Source organism: Gymnoscopelus braueri (genome assembly GCF_963280865.1).
Source record: "Gymnoscopelus braueri genome assembly, chromosome: 1".
NCBI lineage: Eukaryota > Metazoa > Chordata > Actinopteri > Myctophiformes > Myctophidae > Gymnoscopelus > Gymnoscopelus braueri.
In genome coordinates, this window is record NC_137603.1 from 25249572 (window position 1) to 25267071 (window position 17500).

Here is a 17500-nt window from a genome sequence, read left to right on the forward strand (position 1 = left end):
CACGTTGCTGCAGACTGCCGCTCAGCTGCTGTCACTTCTTTTGTAAATACAAAATGTGTTAATTGTTTTACAACATGGTCAGTATCTCACACTATCTTTTATGTGTTTTGTTGCTTCAGGTGCTACTGTCTGGACTGATTGGAGTGGTGTCATGGAAAAGACCTCTCTCTCTTGTGGTGAGTGACTTCCTGAAGTATCAACCTTAATCTGCCAAATTTAATTGGCAGGTGTTGTGGAACTGACTTTTTCAGGTAAATGGTGTTTAGAACTGGCCATTATAATGTAGCCTTGCACTCTTGTCAGTGGAAAATAATGAGGAACCAGCACTCATTACCATTTAATGAAGGACAAATATCTCTTGTTCAATGTGAAGTTTCTCTGCAGCCTGCATCACTTCATCAACACTGATCTAACATGATGTTTCGGGTGTTCTGGACAACCTAGTCCTTGTTGCCACACTTGTGGATTGTCTATGAGTGTGGCTTTAAATGTTAGGGCAGCATGGGATTATGTAAAAATAAAACAAATAAAAAATCCATCTCAGGAAAGATGTTCCAGTCAAGGGCATGGAAACAGCCAGGGCTATTAACTAAAACTAACATAATAACAAAAACTAGAATTGCAAGAAACATTAAAGAAAAGTATTAACAAGAGCTTGTGACTAAATAATAAGTACATTGATTGGATCCATTAGAACACAGGTTCTCCCCCCGCCCCCCATTTCCTGAAAAGTAACATAGAATAGCAAAAACAAAAGCTTTAGATCTGCTTGTAGATCTGCTATTTAAGCAATTTTTCTGACCTTTTGAATCTCGACCCTGGCTACCCCATATTACACTAAAAGTAAGCCTTTTCACAAAATATTTTTTTTTACTAAATTCGCAAACGTGCTTCAAAAACGAATTAAAAATAACTGTAATTAAAAACTTTAAGTCAAAACAAAATGTAAATTAAAAACTATAATAACCTTGGAAACTGCAACGCTAAAATCTGAAAGTCTCAGCAGCTTATACTGTTGTCTCAGTTTGAGCACGGAACAAATGTTTTAAGCCCACTCATCGTTTAATGTGTGCTTACTCTCGGGAGCCCCAGTCAAAGTATGTTAGTGCATAGTAATGTATCTCTGCTTCCCAAAGGCTCCAGGGAATGATACTCTTACATGATAGAGTTTGCAAACATTTAATTGACTGTCGTGTCATGAGAGAGAGAGAGAGAGAGAGATAGAAAGAGAAAGAGACAGATAAAGAAAGAGCGCCAGTGCTACGATAGTATGTGATTACTATCGTAGCCGTTGGGTGGAAACCTTACAGTACTGTATGTCCAAAATCGTTACTTCTCAGGAAATGGAAAAAGAAACCTGCGTTCCAATGGAGCCAATGTCGTTATTATTTAGTCACAAGCTCTTGTTAATTGGTTAAAAAAGAGAAAAACATGGGTTAAATATTTATTAAAAAACAACACTCTTAAAGTAATACTAGGTAACTTTTTCAACAAAACTAAAGTTAAATTGTATATCTTTTGTGAGTGGCAAAAGTTTCACAACACCCACTCCATGAATTTCACCCCCGAAAGCCTTTTATTTATATATTTTCTATTGAACAGTGGCTCGGTGAGCCTTTCCCGCGAAAATGACGTCATCTGGCCGGAAAACTGAGGCGGAAATGGTTTCCTGTTTGGCCAGTAACTACCGCTACGGTTTCCTGTTTGGCCAGGAACTACCACGCTAATAACAAAAAGGAACCTCACGCTGATTTTAAGAGATTGTATGATTTGAAGGTCGAAAAACAACAGAAAAATAAAACACAGCTCACGGTAACTAAAGCTCCACTGGCTAAGAGAAACGATCCACAGATCGTATAAAACAATTAAAAGAACGCTTTTTGAAACGCTTCCGTCTTCCGGTGAAAACAAATGGAATTCTGGGTAACGCAGGAATAAACAAACGGCCTGCAGTGACGGTAATGACCAGCAGAGGCTGCTAAAAATCGTTATTTGTGGACCTGCACTGTATAACTTTAACTACACTCATTCAACCCGGAAGAACCCCCTACGTCAGGTGCCAGTACTAATCCCGGTTCGGCTACAATGGGAAAACATGGCCACAGGCTGACTAAATAAGGAATTTAAACGGTTGTTTCGCCCCGTTCTAAAAAAGTTCTGTAGAATTAGGGGACTACCTTTAGTTTTTGGATACAATGTGGCGAAAAAGGTAATCCACGGACCCTTTGCCGGTGTTCCACCGATTCCGGTAGCCAGCCCAGTGGAACCTCATCTCGGAGCTGTATAGCGGAGGGAGAGGTTCGTAATGGGGCTAGGTTTGTGCCTGACAGCAATGCTAGACTGCAGTGCTTAACGAAGCATTGTCCTCATACATGGCAAAATCCCAGTAATTGGAACAGTGACAGCGGCACTATTCTAATGACAGCACTGCCTACGTACTGTACATTGTGTGTTTATTATGTGTACTGTATATGCATTTCTTTTCATCTTTTGGTCATTACTTTTTGCGCCACTTTTATATCTTGTTTCACCGCTTTAGACGTTTCAGTCTGACGATAAGAAGCTGTCCAATTAAACTTGGCGAGGATCTCCTTATAATCCCACTTGGAGAGTCTCATTCATCATCGAGGGTTTTGCTGTGGAATGCCTGTCACTTGCCCATCACTTAGGTCCAGTGCTGGACAAAGTACTCACTCTACCCGACAGCAACGATATATCAATGAATCCAGTACTAAGTACTGGATTCATTGATATATCGTTGCTGTCGGGTAGAAACCTCCTATCTTCATATTCTAACCTTTTGTGTTTTTTTTGTAAATTAACGCCGTACTTGATCATACTACAGCACCGCGCAAAAGTATCAAAAGTAGCAGATCCTGCAAGCTCAAAACGCGGAGCGAAACAAAACAGTATCTAGATGTGCAGGAAGTAGGAGCTGCTGTACAGATGGTAATGCATGCAGTGAAAAGCGCAGAGAATAATTAAGAGGATAGTGGAAGGCACTGAACAGCTTGTTGAAAAATTGCATACAGACAATCAAGGACGAAAAACGATGCACACAGATATTCACAAACAAATACAGTACACGCACGCACGCACGCACGCACACACACACACACACACACACACACACACACACACACACACACCCCCACACACACACACACACGCGCACACGCACATACTGTACCGCACTGCTGATTAATCGTGATGTTTAACTGAAATTTGCAGAAACGTATACTGTACTGTAGTTGTCTTTTTTATGCTGTCATTACAGAGATAGATAGAGACTGCTCATTTGTGAAGCTCTTTCATCAATTCAGTAATCTTTCAGCAAATGAGAGTTAACACAGCAAATAAACACTATAAAAACCAGTTCATCAAGATGGATGGATGGATGGATGAATATATAGACATACTGTACTGTATAGATACATAAGGAGGAATAGAGCATATAGTCGCTCCCATGTTTTTCAGCAGCACATGGCTCACAGGTAGAAATCGCATACATTTCTCCATAGACCTTTCAGAAAATCTAAGCCCTTAGTGAATCATGATCATAAAACATTTGATTCTGCAAAACAATGCGAAGGTACAAAACTGTGCACACATTTTGAATGAAGGAACTGCTTCTTCCATGAGCCATTGCACATACCTTTCCATTGATTCCAGCCAAAACAATTGTTTAGCTTGATTCTTTTTTTACTTTAATCGTTGTCTTTATAGCATTTATGTTGTTAATGGTGTTGTAAAATATTGTAGTTGACTGTTAGTGATTCGGATTCTGTTGTATGATGGTATTGCACTGCAAAAATAGCAGATCTACAATCTCGCAATGCATTGCATCGCAACATATAAATGAGGCTTCTGAGGGACAGGTAACATCTGCTACTGGGTAGCTGTAGCATCACAGTAGCATGTAGCGTACTTGACAAGCTAGCACTCCTGTCTAAATCCTAATTTATGCTGTGGTGAAAAAATTACACGCAATATGTTGCTCAACAAAAATGCACTTTCAACTGATTAAAGTTTCTACAAAATCACGTCGACATACTGTATTGTCAACTTTTCAACGATGTTGAAAATTCATATCATAACTTTTTTTGGCAGAAGCATAAATTAGGCTTAATAGGATTATACCATTACCAGCTGGACATTTTCACGCCTGGCAGTACTGTCCAAAACCCATCTGCCAACTATGGGTGGCCCTGCACTGCCCGATGATTCATCAGAATTAGTGTGTGAATAATTCTGAAACCATTCAGTGTGCCTGTGTGGATATTTAGTTTTCTTGGCTGGAGAGTGACTCTCTCTTTGTGTTAAAAGTGAACCGTCGTGGGACTTAAATGTAGGATAGTTAGTGATATGATAACAAGATGCACCAAGGCATTAAAGTCAACATTGTGGAGTGAGCAGCCCATTATATTATAATGTTGCTATAGGGTGGAAACCTTCTATGTCCAAAAAAAATAATTTTCAGGAAATGGTGGGAAAATTACCTGTGTTCCAACAGAACAGACTTAACCACTTTCAATTTCACTTAAAAAAGAAACATCTAAATCAACAAACTCACAACGAGTTGCATCGCGATCATGATGCACTGTGACCTTGTATATGGGCTATTTTTGCTACTTTTGTGTGACACTGTATGTACGACTTTGTACGACGTACGACATAAGTTGAAATATGGAGATACAAGGTTTCTACCCGACAGCGACGATGAGTAACATTTCTCCTTTACTGTCCCCAAGGAGTCCATAAAACATATATTGGTATTGAAAGGTTGCCAGTTTGCGTGGGAATGAGAAAACCCACAATGTGACGGCATTTAAAGGGAATTATTTCCTTTCACCTTGGATGCCTGTGAAAGAGCTTTTTGAAAACATAATCCTCTATCCAGCCGAGACTATATAGTGTTGATGCAGAGGCAAGTTTACCCCTATCAGCTCAAGATGCACCAAGCCAGGAGGAGGAGGAGGAGACATTAAGCTGCTATATTACACAGTAGTGGCTCTCAAACTTTTTCATGTCAAGGACGCTCAGATTTGGAATCTTTTTTGAAACCTTTCAACAACACAAATCTTGTATGGGGGTCCCTGCTGGCACAAAATCGTACACTGTATGTGACTGTGATGGATTATGTGTTCAGAGGTAGGAAGGGGGTGCATGTGAGAGAAAGGTAGACACGAGGGAGAGAGAGAAGGAGACAGAGACAGACAGGCAGAGAGAGACGGAGACAGAGGGAAAGAGAGACAGAGACAGAGAGAGAGAGAGAGAGAGAGAGAGAGAGAGAGAGAGAGAGAGAGAGAGAGAGAGAGAGAGACAGAGAGAGACAGAGAGACAGAGAGAGAGAGGCCTAAGTCCTTACTTGACACATGCTTCGACAGAAGAGAATTCTTGGTATCTGCAGCACTGGATGTCTCAGCTGTCTGCTGCACCATTGTTTGTTGTCGTCGTTCCATGTCAGACAAGAATAACAATCACTTGTTGTTTGTTTGTGCGTTTGACATAGTTATAATTCATGTCTGACGTACTTGCAGGTGTGTTTGTACCAAGTTAATGCATTCATTCACTGTCACAAAAACCCCTGGCTGGTATATCTCAGCGGTCTGCATACGTTCAGTGATTTGTATGATTTTAAAACAGGAAACACCAGAGATTCACAACAGTTGAGGTGACACTGAGGAATGATATAACCTGCTTTCTATCTACAGCAGGGGTTCCTAAACTTTTTCAGCTTGAGACCCAAAAGAGAAACTGAAAAATGTTTGACTGTTTTTGGGCGGTGAAACCGCCCCTATAAGTGAGATTTGGAAAAATGTACATTTTCCTGCGCTGTGATCCGGGCCCAGGAAATTAGTAGAATTATCCTGCGCTGTGATTGGCCAATCACAGCCTATTCAGGACTGTGATTGGCCAGTGTCACATGACACATGTGCATAGCCCTATATAAGCAACCATAACTTGAAAAAAAACAAAATTTGGTTTTTTTCAAGTTATGGTTTTGTCCATCATAAAGAGTGTTTCAATAAATGTATTTATCCTTTGTACATGATTGATCGACTCCATTCAGTATTGTGATTAGCTAGCAAGACACCGCCCACTTCACACAGGGTGTGATTTTTTTTTTTTTTTGCAGAATGACTTTGCAGTCTTCATTGGGGCTTCAATCTGCACTCTTGCAGATCCAGGAGACAGGATAGTTATTCTCCAGTGGCTGGTTGCATCATGTCCCATCCTTCACTACAGAGTGATGGGGGCGCTGCTCCCATAGCGTGAATTCAGCAGGGTGTCCATCAGTTTATAAGGCTAATATATGCTTCAGAGAATGTATCTTGCGCTTAAGTAACTTTATAGCTACAGTAGCACCACTGTTGGGATTTAAAAACAAGCAGCCTCTGTGAGGAAATGAGTGGAGTGAGCACAAGAGACTATTGTTTTATACTTGTGAGTTGTTTGCTGCCTACACACAATAGCCTAGAACTCTGTTAACCTGCTGGGAATTGTTATAAATAAGATATGGACTGAAGGCGTTTTGAGTTCATGGCTGCCGTTGCCAGCTAGTTCTAAACTCTTTCTTACTATATGCTAGAAGACTTGAGGGAAATAAAACTGATTAGTGTTTGCAACCATTTTGAAAATATGTGTGTATAAGTTCTCACTTAGATAGAGTTCTCAGACTTCTCACTCACCAGTTCTCACTCACCAGTGCTTCCTTTAACAACCTAAGGAATGTATACTTTGTTGTACGATTGTATTCATTGATTTTTTAACAAATTAAATTACTTTTTTGGGTAATTATTTTTTGAAACATTTTGCCCATAATGACACGCCGAAAATAGGGACAGCAGGTTGAAAGTGGTTGAGGTAACCTCTGCATTAGGCTACTAGTGGAGAACAGCACAGCACAGCACAGAGTGTCCCCTGGCCTGGCATCAGATCATGTCTGTGCTGCAGTGGCTGCCCACGCAGGCCTCAGCCACTCATCTGTAAATACGATAACTCATTTCTCATCCACCAATTTAAGATAATGACATTGTGGTTGTAGAGCCTGCAGTCATCCTCTATTGCCATTCTGTCTTTGAGCCTTCCTGTACACGAGCAACCTATCACTGTCTAGATAGCATACTGTACAGATGATCCAAACAGAGAGACTGCAAACAGACAGATACTGACACGGACACAGACATAGATACTGTGCACAGACACCAGTTAAGCTCTATATCGTCGCTGTCGGGCAGAAACCTCCGGTGTCTATAATTTTCGTAAATTAGTGTAAATTAAAGTATATTAAAGTGCATCGCAAAAGAGTAGCAGAAATAGTGTGACGCGTTGTGAGCTTTTAGATCTGCTATTCTTTCTATAAAGATCTGGTGACTAAATAATAACTACATAACTACACAATAACTACACATCTTTTTTCCATTTCTTGAAAAGTAACAGTTTTGGACGTACAAGGTTTCCACCTGACTGCAACGATAACACTTCATTGTACTGCGACTAGTGAAAATAGCCAATCTAAAGGCGTCGCATCACCATGCTAGTATCAAAGCTTGTAGGTCATTTTCAAGGGATTTTCGCCAAATGTTCGCCTATAATGACATGGCCGAAAATGGCATGACAGGGTTAATGCGGTTGAAAGGAGTAGAGCAGACTGGGTAGAGAATCACTGTTTAACTTTCATTACAGGCATCCTTGGGGAAATAAGATTTCAATTCTGCTTCAATTCTGTCACACAGGAAAATCCTGAGTGTTCATCTATCCATCTCTAACTCCAAGTGCACATATCATTGCGGTCAGGCAGAACCTCTTATCTCCATATTTTGACTTTTTCGTTTTTTTCCCCCGTAAATTAATGCCTTGCTCTAAACAAGCAGCAAAAATAGCAGATCTACAAGCTCACAACGCAGCGAATTGCGATGCGCTGTGAGCTTGTAGATCTGCAATTTTTTGCTATTTTTTATTTGAATCCTGAAAAGTAACAGTTTTGAGGAAGAGTTTATTGTCTCGTTCCACTGAAAACCTTCTCCTTGGTTACATTGCCTCCCAGTCCCATGTACGGCTGGGCAATTTAACCGAAAATATATCGAAACCAATATTTAGAACCAATAATCTTGCTCATGTAGGTAGGTCCATTGAATAATCGAGAAGTAGGTTTTCTTTTTCTTTTTCTTCAACGAATCAAAATGTTTTTTTTTGTTTTTGCTTGTAGATCTGATATTTAAAAAATAAAATCATTCATTAATCGTAATCGAGGCAAAAGTTTGAAAACGTTAAAGTCATATCATCCAGCCCTAGTCCTCTGTTTTCCTTTATGTTGCATTTGACACACACACACACACACACAACACACACACACACACACACACACACACACACACACACACACACACACACACACACACACACACACACACACACACACACACCCATGTTTGAAAAGCCTTTCTTCCACGGCATGAATGATGCTCCTGTCATCTTAAGCAATTATCCAATCACCATGCTCCCTGTTGTGGTCGATCATTGTAGCGATGATCCTCCCCGCCGCCGCTCTATCTCACTTTATGGCATTGTAATTCTCCATAGTCACGTCGATATCACATCCCCTCCTGTCTATTGATTTAATATTATAGTCTACTGAGATTGAGGGTTTCACTTCAATCAAAAGGATTTCCATGGAGTGTAGTAATGATGATCATACTGTGGTGTGTGTGTGTGTGTGTGTGTGTGTGTGTGTGTGTGTGTGTGTGTGTGTGTGTGTGTGTGTGTGTGTGTGTGTGTGTGTGTGTGTGTGTGTGTGTGTGTGTGTGTGTGTGTGTGTGTGTGTGTGTGTGTGTGTGTTGGACTGGTGGTGGTGGTGGGGGGGGGGGGGTCCCTGTATCTCTGTCTATAATCTGCATTTGTGATTCCAGGAACATGGCTTCCATTTGGCATAGTGGATTCCATATGAAGTCATTGAGTCTGCTGATCCTTATCTCTCTCTCTCTCTCTCTCTCTCTCTCTCTCTCTGCAGTTTCTGTCTGCTAGTCAATGTGTCCGTTTGCATTAGAGCCTCTCCTCTATTTGCTGTAATCTTTGTTTATAGTAAGTGACTTTTCTGCAGGTTTCTACTGAGGCTAAAGGTTCAAATGAATGCAGATGTATTTAGCAGGCAGAAAGGCTTTTTTTTGTGTGTCATTGGCATGGATTCAAGTGCTCCAGGTAGCATGTCTGATCTCAACTGACTATATTATGTGTCTAGTCAAGTAATGGAAATAGTTATCTCCACCAGCCGGAGTCAGACAAGAGATTATGTTTGCGTGCGTGTTTGTGAGTAGGCCCAGGAAGACCCAGAATCGTTTTCCAATCCATCAACGACAACTATGTTATTTTGTATTTTTGTGATGCATTACCACAGACATACCCACAGATCCGTGTATGTGGGTGGTGTTGTCATTGATTCTTCCTAATTTAGAGTTACGAGCTCAAAGCTTATTTTTCGACAGCAGTTTTACCATTACAGACGTATGTGTGACCACAGTGACCAGCAAGGTGGTTAACCCTCTGGCGTCTGGCATTTTGTTTTAAAGAACAAATTTTCTGCACCGGTGCCATATGAGACTCCAAAGGTTTTTTAACTATGATGCGCGCACCCACACACAGAGCCATGCCGTACGTGCCTGGCCCACAACACAAATAGACAGAGAGACTGCAGCACTGCACAGTCAGTTGAGAGAGAGTGACAGAGAGAGAGAGAGAGAGAGAGAGAGAGAGAGAGAGAGAGAGAGAGAGAGAGAGAGAGAGAGAGAGAGAGAGAGAGAGAGAGAAATAACACAATCTCAACAAAAGCAACAGAGTGATCTTCAGCTGTACAGGAGTTCTCTTTAGCCTACTGAAAGAGGATGCCCTGCTACAGACACTGCCCATTCCAACAAGAAATACTTGGTTCAAGCACAGAATCAAAGAAGAACACACAGTTAATTTACAAGCTTGTTTTAAAAGCAACGGAGACCGGAGATCTGTGCTCTGTGGTGTGCACCGACCTTTCTGGTTGTGTGTGTGCGCATGCGTGTGTGTGTGCGCGCGCGCGGGCGTGTGTGTGCGCGTGTTTTCGTGTTTGCGTGCGTGTGTGTGTGTGCGTATGTATGTATGTATGTACATATGTGATTTATAGGGACCCACTGATGGCTGGACACTTCCTGGGGATAAATCTTCGTGAGCCCCCAGGGCCAGGTCACCACAGGGCTCTAAGCTGATGAATGCTTATCTCACACACACACACACGCACGCACGCGCGCACACACACACACACACAACTCACTACTGTGTGTGATCACGAGTGCAACAGCTGCTCCTTTTAACGCCCCTCCTGAGAACTATCACACACACACACACGCACGCACGCACGCACGCACGCACGCACGCACGCACGCACGCACGCACGCACGCACGCACGCACACACACACACACACACACACACACACACACACACACACACACACACACACACACACACACACACACACACACACACACACACACACACATTGAACAATGCACAATATACACAAATCACAGACACAGGTAATAAACATCAAACCCCAGGCAGGCAGGGCTCTGTGTTCTGGGATCAGATTAGCCTCAGTAGCAGCAGCAGGACAACAGAGGGAGGCTTTATGAAGCCTTCATCTTAGCCACCCATATGACCCATAAGCACCATTAATAAGCATTTCTGTAGCAGGTGAGGGAGAGGAGAAGTAGGAATAAGCAGAGTCTGGGGGTTAGAATCCACCGTGGTGCATCCGGCTTTGTCAAGGGTCTATATGAACACAATTGGTGTTCAGGGAAGGGAAGCCGGTGGGGAGGGTGATATCTGTCACTGCACGTTACTCCTACGGGCTGGGGCGGCACCTGTCAGCAGGGAGTATTGAGCGGGAGGAGTAGGACGTCGTCCCGGTGGGGGCTCCTCACTGGCAGATGAGCCAGTAGGATACAACAGCAGTGACAAACAACACACCGAAACATGTGTGGCGAGGAATTAATAGGCATAACAGCTAAATTGGAGAGAAAAGTTTTTTTTTTTAAAAGCACACACGTGCTGATTCAATGTACAACTTGGGAATTGGAAGGTTCCCGGTTCAATCTCCGGCTCCCCCGTGTTATGTCAAAGTGTCCTTGAGCAAGACACTGGACCCCTAACTGCTCCCGATGAGCAGGTTGGTGCCTTGCATCGTTTCCGCTGCCGTTGGTGTGCAAATGTGTGTGTGAATGGGTGAATGCACATTGTAAAGCACTTCAATTAAAGGCACTATAAATGCACAATTTACCATTTACAAACGTTTCCAAATTACATCAATCTTGTGAGCCAATATGTTAGCCTCAGGCAAGTCTAGCTTTGTTATTCGCTAGCTGAGCAGCATTCATACATTCATGCAGGCCTAAATTGACAAATGAATCCCCTAATTAGGAGTGAAATTAGTAGCCTCAGCTTCTTGCTTTGTATAATTCTTGTATAATGTTTTCATCCACATATGGATTGTTATGGATTTGAATACTTACTATGACTCTCCTGAACACAAAACCCTGCATGTGACACGTGGTGTTATTATGCACTGTATATGTCATATGTATGTGATACTGTGTAATAAAATGGAATCATTGATGATGATTTAGGTTATGTTTAGTTTGTTTTAGAAAGCAATGATGATGTTTTTAATAAATAATCATCCTCATACCAGCCTTACACTAAATTACTTTCACTGTCACAGACACATTTCTAATTTCGAAATCAAATCATGAGAGTTTTGTAAGAGCTGTGGCGGGTTCTCGTCATCTCGATCGTTTGGTGTAAGGTGATCATAAAACACAGTCCAAGCTGTCTTAAGTCAGTCTTTGTCTTTACTTGAGGTTCAGATAAATATTTAATATTTATTCTTGGCACATGCTCAAAGACATGAACATTGTCAACAACCAACCACCAGTACTCTTGGGGGGGACTCACAATAATGAGAATAAATGTCATTATTCTTTCAAATAGTGCAAGTTCCGTCTTTGCAAAATCTGTGACTCATGTCACATTTGTTGAACTTAAGTCTTTTAAGTCTTCTGGAGGCAGCTGTGGTTCATTTGGGCCTCTTGGATCCCCTTCTCCTCCTGGCTTCATTTCAAAAACTGTCCTTTTGCAAGACACCTGAACTCCTAACTGCTCCCAATGAGGGTGCTACCTTGCATGGTTGTCTCCACCGTCGCCTTGTGAATGGGTGAATGTAAAGTACATTGTAAAGCACTTTGGATAAAGAATGCAATAGAAATGCAGAGACCATTGAAGTCTTTTCAAAGTCTTTTCAATGTCATCTCTAGTGTGTGGTGAGAGGGCGTCAGACTTTAGTCTTCTAGATGTATTTTCAAAGTGTTCTAGAGAGTATGGTAGGCATTAGAATGTTCAAAATATTGGGCCAGAGTATACTACAGAATGGTAAGAGAATGTATACGCTCCACTGTCCTGTACCCAGAGGCAGCAGTGGAGTTTTTTTGTTTTGTTATTTTGGCCATCTTATATTTAAAATAGATTCGCCGATTTCATGAGATGCGCACTATGCACTATGCATTGCACATATATACCCATGTAAACACATACTGTACACGCACACATACACTTAAGTTACATGTACATACTGTACACATACATATCCACCATATTTACAGGGCTACCCTCCCTTCACTACCCACCCCCCAGCAATCCCACCCATTACTTATTAATGCATTACAGAAAGCACAATGAGGACAAACTACAGGCTTTAGTGTGCTGTAGACAGTAGTGTTAGGCTGTGTTTCACTGGTCAGACGTTCTTTCATTACAAAACGGTCCCCGAATGGATATTTTTCCGCTGTCTTTGTTCATATCTGTGCTGTGTTTTATGGGGTGGTGCTGACATGGTGCATAAGGCAGCGTGCATGGAGGACAATTAGTGTGCTTCTGTGTTTATATTTGCTGTGTGAGTGTAATACATACATGGTCATTGCGACCGCTGAGTGTCCTCCTGACATGCAAGCAAGTGCAGACATTTTCCATTATCCATCATAACAATAACATAAGTCACACCTTAACCCATTCAATCCGGGAACGCATCTGTGTCATTTTAGATTTGAGCCATTATTTTGTACTTTGGCTATTCAAAAATAGCAGATATACAAGCTCATAGCGTGGCACCGAGTGCCACGCTATGAGCTTGTAGATCTGCTATTTTTGAAAATTCTTGAAAATGTGTGCACATCTTTGAATTATATATATATATTATATATATATATATATTCAGATGGGGGTCGGTGGCCAAATACATTGTAGGTCCTTGACATGAAAAAGTGACACACTGGGGGCTCAACTGATATCATAGCAACATAAGTTTTTCAGAAAACTGTTCGGATTTAGAAGACATTTTGCAGAATCGGAACCTCAGACCTTAATGCGTTAAGGCCACATCATGAAAGGCACTACCATCTGGTTTGGACACAAAAATGTGGGGGCCGTACTGTACATACGTGTACAGTATGAACACAGCTAGACAGCTCATCCCTTACAGCCAGAGGGATGAGGGTGTTACGTCATGGTGCCTAAGGCTTAGGCACCATATATATATATATTCTGTAATATGCTGCTGTTGCTTTTAACAGTTTCTCACACCGGTTATCATCAGTTTGGTCATCATCACTTAACTATCAAAGGATATCGTTGCTGTCGGGCAGAAACCTCTTATCTCCATATTTCAGATTTTTGTGTTTTATCGTAAATCAATGCCCTACTTGATCATACTATGCCAACTACGGCGTCACTCAAAAGTATAAAAAATAGCAGATCTACAAGCTCGAAACGCTTCCGGAAAAGTAACAGTTTTGGACATAATGCGGTTTCAGAGACGATATTTAGACTGCATGTTATTTAAACAGATGCTACAGTAGGATCATTGTTTACCTGGTATCCTACAGTTTCAATCTATAGATTGTTATCTTGATAGTATATTGTTTAAACAGATGCTCCCTCTGCATTCTATGTACTAGAAGTTCGGGCCGCTGCGCGGCCCTCACATCTAGCGTGACGCGTCGTACACTTCGCATCGCAGATCCACCTTACAGCCAGCTCACAGTGTGAGCAAGAGTATTGTGTGAAAATTGGGCGAAGTCGCTTATAATTGTCAGACATGGCAACACTGTGTTGAAAAGTACGGCAAATTAGCTTATAATCAGAGAACATGGCAAGGCTGAGTGTCCTGTGCTCCCCTCTTTCTCTGTCCCTGTGTGTCTGTCACCCTGTCTGTCCAATAAGGTTCGGTCCCACATAAAATTGCCTAGTTGGGTTCCATCTAGGGCCCAGGTAGAACCCACCTAAAGCCCACATGGGCATCCCAGTTGGGACCCACCTCGGTCCCATATAGACTTGCCTAGTTGGGGCCCACCTAAGGCCCAGGTAGAACCCACCTAAAGCCCACATGGGCAACCCAGTTGGGACCCACCTCGGTCCCACATAGAATTGCCTAGGTGGGGCCCACCTAAGGCCCAGGTAGAACCCACGTATAGCCCACACGGGCAAGCCCAAGTAGGCCCATATAGTTCAGCCCACCTTGAAACCATATGGGACCCATGTCAGCCCCACATAAATTGGCAAATTGGGGCCCACCTAGGGCCCAGGTAGAACCCACTTAAAGCCCACATGGGCAAAGGCCAGTTAGGACCCACCTCAGTCCCACATAGACTTGCCTAGTTGGGGCCCACCTAGGGCCCAGGTAGGACCCACGTATTGCCCACATGGCCAACCCAGTTAGGACCCACCTCGGTCCCACATTGCCTAGGTGGGACCCACCTAAGGGCCAGATAGAATCCACTTATATCCCACATGGGCATTCCAGTTGGGACCCAAGTGGATCCCGCTGACATTGCCGACATGGGGCCCATATGGTATATATATATATATATATATATATATATATATATATATATATATATATATATATATATATATATATATATATATATATATATATAAATCAATCAATACATTAAAAGTGCATCAAATACTCCTTCATGTAATATCAATAGGCCTACAAGAGATTAAAATACCTTTAATCTCATACAGCAGTGAGCTGTGGGCCGGGGACCACTGGTGGACTGCAAGGGTATTGCAAGTGGGCCCCCAAATAATTGGAAAAACACAAGAAGCACACACAAAGCACACACACAAAGCACACAAGCACACACACGTGTGCGTTTGTGGTATGTTTTTCTTTAAAACTTTATTTTTTTTAAAGGGTTTTCTTTGTGAAACCAATAAATAGAAACTTAAAGTATACTACGCTAGTTCCATTGATCCAAGCCGGAACAAAATCGCTTTATTGACCAAATAAACATGCTCTGAAAATGCATGCGGCCCAGATGGGTGGGCTGCGAACGCTTTTGACATTTCCCTCCCTCGCATTGTGCCTGTCTTGTCCTGCAGACCACAGTGGAAACTGTGTGTGACATTGCAGGGATTGTGGGCAAACGGAGGCATTGCATGCAGGGGTCACCAGTCAGTTCATGTTCCATAGTTGACTGAACAGCCAGTGTGCTGCGGTCTCTCGTCAGGAACTATAGCCGTAATTGTGGTTTGCAGATTAAAGTCAGCCTGGTCTCCCAGCTGAATGAGCCAATACCGCAGTCTGTAGTACTGCCACTGCTGTGCAGCACCCGCAACAATGATTCACCCAATACAGGGTGGTTATAGGGCAGGGGTTCTCAAACGTTTTCATGTCAAGGACCCCCAAATTAATATGTATTTGGCCGTGCACTCCCATCTGAAAATACTTTGTGCCGGGGACCTCCATAGAAGATTTGTGTTGTTAAAATGTTTCAAAAATATTCCAAAACTCTAAGATTTTTTTAAAATAGAACCATGCACCCCAAAGACCCCTGGGGGTCCCCGGATCCCACTTTGAGAACCACTGGGTTACGGAGAGGGGCTGCCTTGAGTCGGCCTTTTAGATGAGAATCACAGATGAGAAGAAAGCAGATGAAGCAATATTGTGAGGAAAATGATGGCTATCCCGGGATTTCTCTACTATTATGATGTGGTAAATGGAGAGGTGAAGATTGGAGAGTGGTTTGTCTGTTGTATTGATTGAAGGGGATGTTTGGAAATAGAGAGAGAGAGAGAGAGAGAGAGTGTGCGTGCGTGCGTGTGTGTGTGACGCACGTGCGCGTGCGTAAGCCTCTGTGTTGGTCTATGGGTAAATCCATCAATACTGGGGAGACCCAGGCAGCCCTCTGCCTCCCGCCCCAGTGGGCTGTTATATCCCAAATGAACATTCAATCTCAAGGGTGTTAGAGATTGCCGGAGTTAGACACCGACAGATATGAACATACTGCACTGGACACAGCTGCTGGAATCTAATACTGCAATTACATTATCAGCAACACTGGCTTTCTTAGTACTGCATTTGTCACTGTACACACAATATTGCTTGACAGACTGGAAAACTGGCTTGGACTTTCTGGCACAGTGCTTAAATAGTTCAAATCTTTTCTTCAACACAGGGACTATGACTATGACATGTTGAGTTCCCCAAGGTTTAATCCTCTTCTATACTCTTCTATTGAACCTTTAAATAATATGAATAAAAGTAAAAACAATACAGAAAATTATAAACAATACAATTAACATTTACAAAGAGTACATCATTTATAAAACATGCATTACATATGGTACACTCCATGTTAGACGCGACATTTGGTTCCATACAAGGCTTCAGATCAATGATCACATTCTTGGTTAGTCTTGAGACATTATTTAAGTGCTGTTTTAATACTGAATATACAGTATACTACGGCGCACTCTCTGGTGTGAATGGGAATTAGTTAGTGTGGTTGCCCTAACAGGGCAACCAGACTATAGTACTCTATAAACTTTATTCTAGATAAACTTTATTTTTAAGTGCTACTCCTCCCACAGTTTATTTTTCCCAATTTAGTGCCATATGTCAAAATGACAATCCAGGGCATGTACTTTTCTAAGAGATAGGTTGTATAGTTTAATTGATATTGATTTATTAGTGCATTAAATTTCCCAATCCACTTCAATGGGCAAATGAAAAAACTCAAATTCAAGTATTTTTGTCTTGTAAACCGTAAAGGCTAGAGTTACAAAACTTTGAGGGAAGGTTCATAGTTTATCGCCAAAAAATAACTCCCACAGACGAACAGGGACTGACCTGCTTCACACTGTCACCCGTCTACACATGACATCTTATGTCATACTTCCTTGTTACCTTCATGTCTATGCAGAAGCAGAGCCTACTGCACAAGGATCGATCAATTGAGGATTTATTGGTCGTTTCATGAATTTGTCTTGTACAGTACATCATCTGCTGTAGTCAACAGGCAGTATACAGGAACATTACAATAAACAATGATGGCAGACAATAAAAACATCCTTTCTTTAGTTTTCGGCTCCATCCTTCATATGTATTTATTGGGTCCAGGGGGAATGGTAAA

General features: G+C 42.0%; 1 protein-coding gene across 1 annotated transcript in view; it reads left to right on the top strand.

Moving 5' to 3' along the window:
• The window catches only part of fam189a1 (family with sequence similarity 189 member A1), a gene marked incomplete at its 5' end in the record, with an annotated part of 123505 nt that overhangs the window by 57319 nt on the left and 48686 nt on the right, over nucleotides 1–17500 (top strand). The window contains one exon of the mRNA XM_080430860.1: nucleotides 120–176. Coding sequence (XP_080286986.1) covers nucleotides 120–176 — 57 coding nt within the window. The remainder of the gene's footprint in view (nucleotides 1–119; nucleotides 177–17500) is intronic.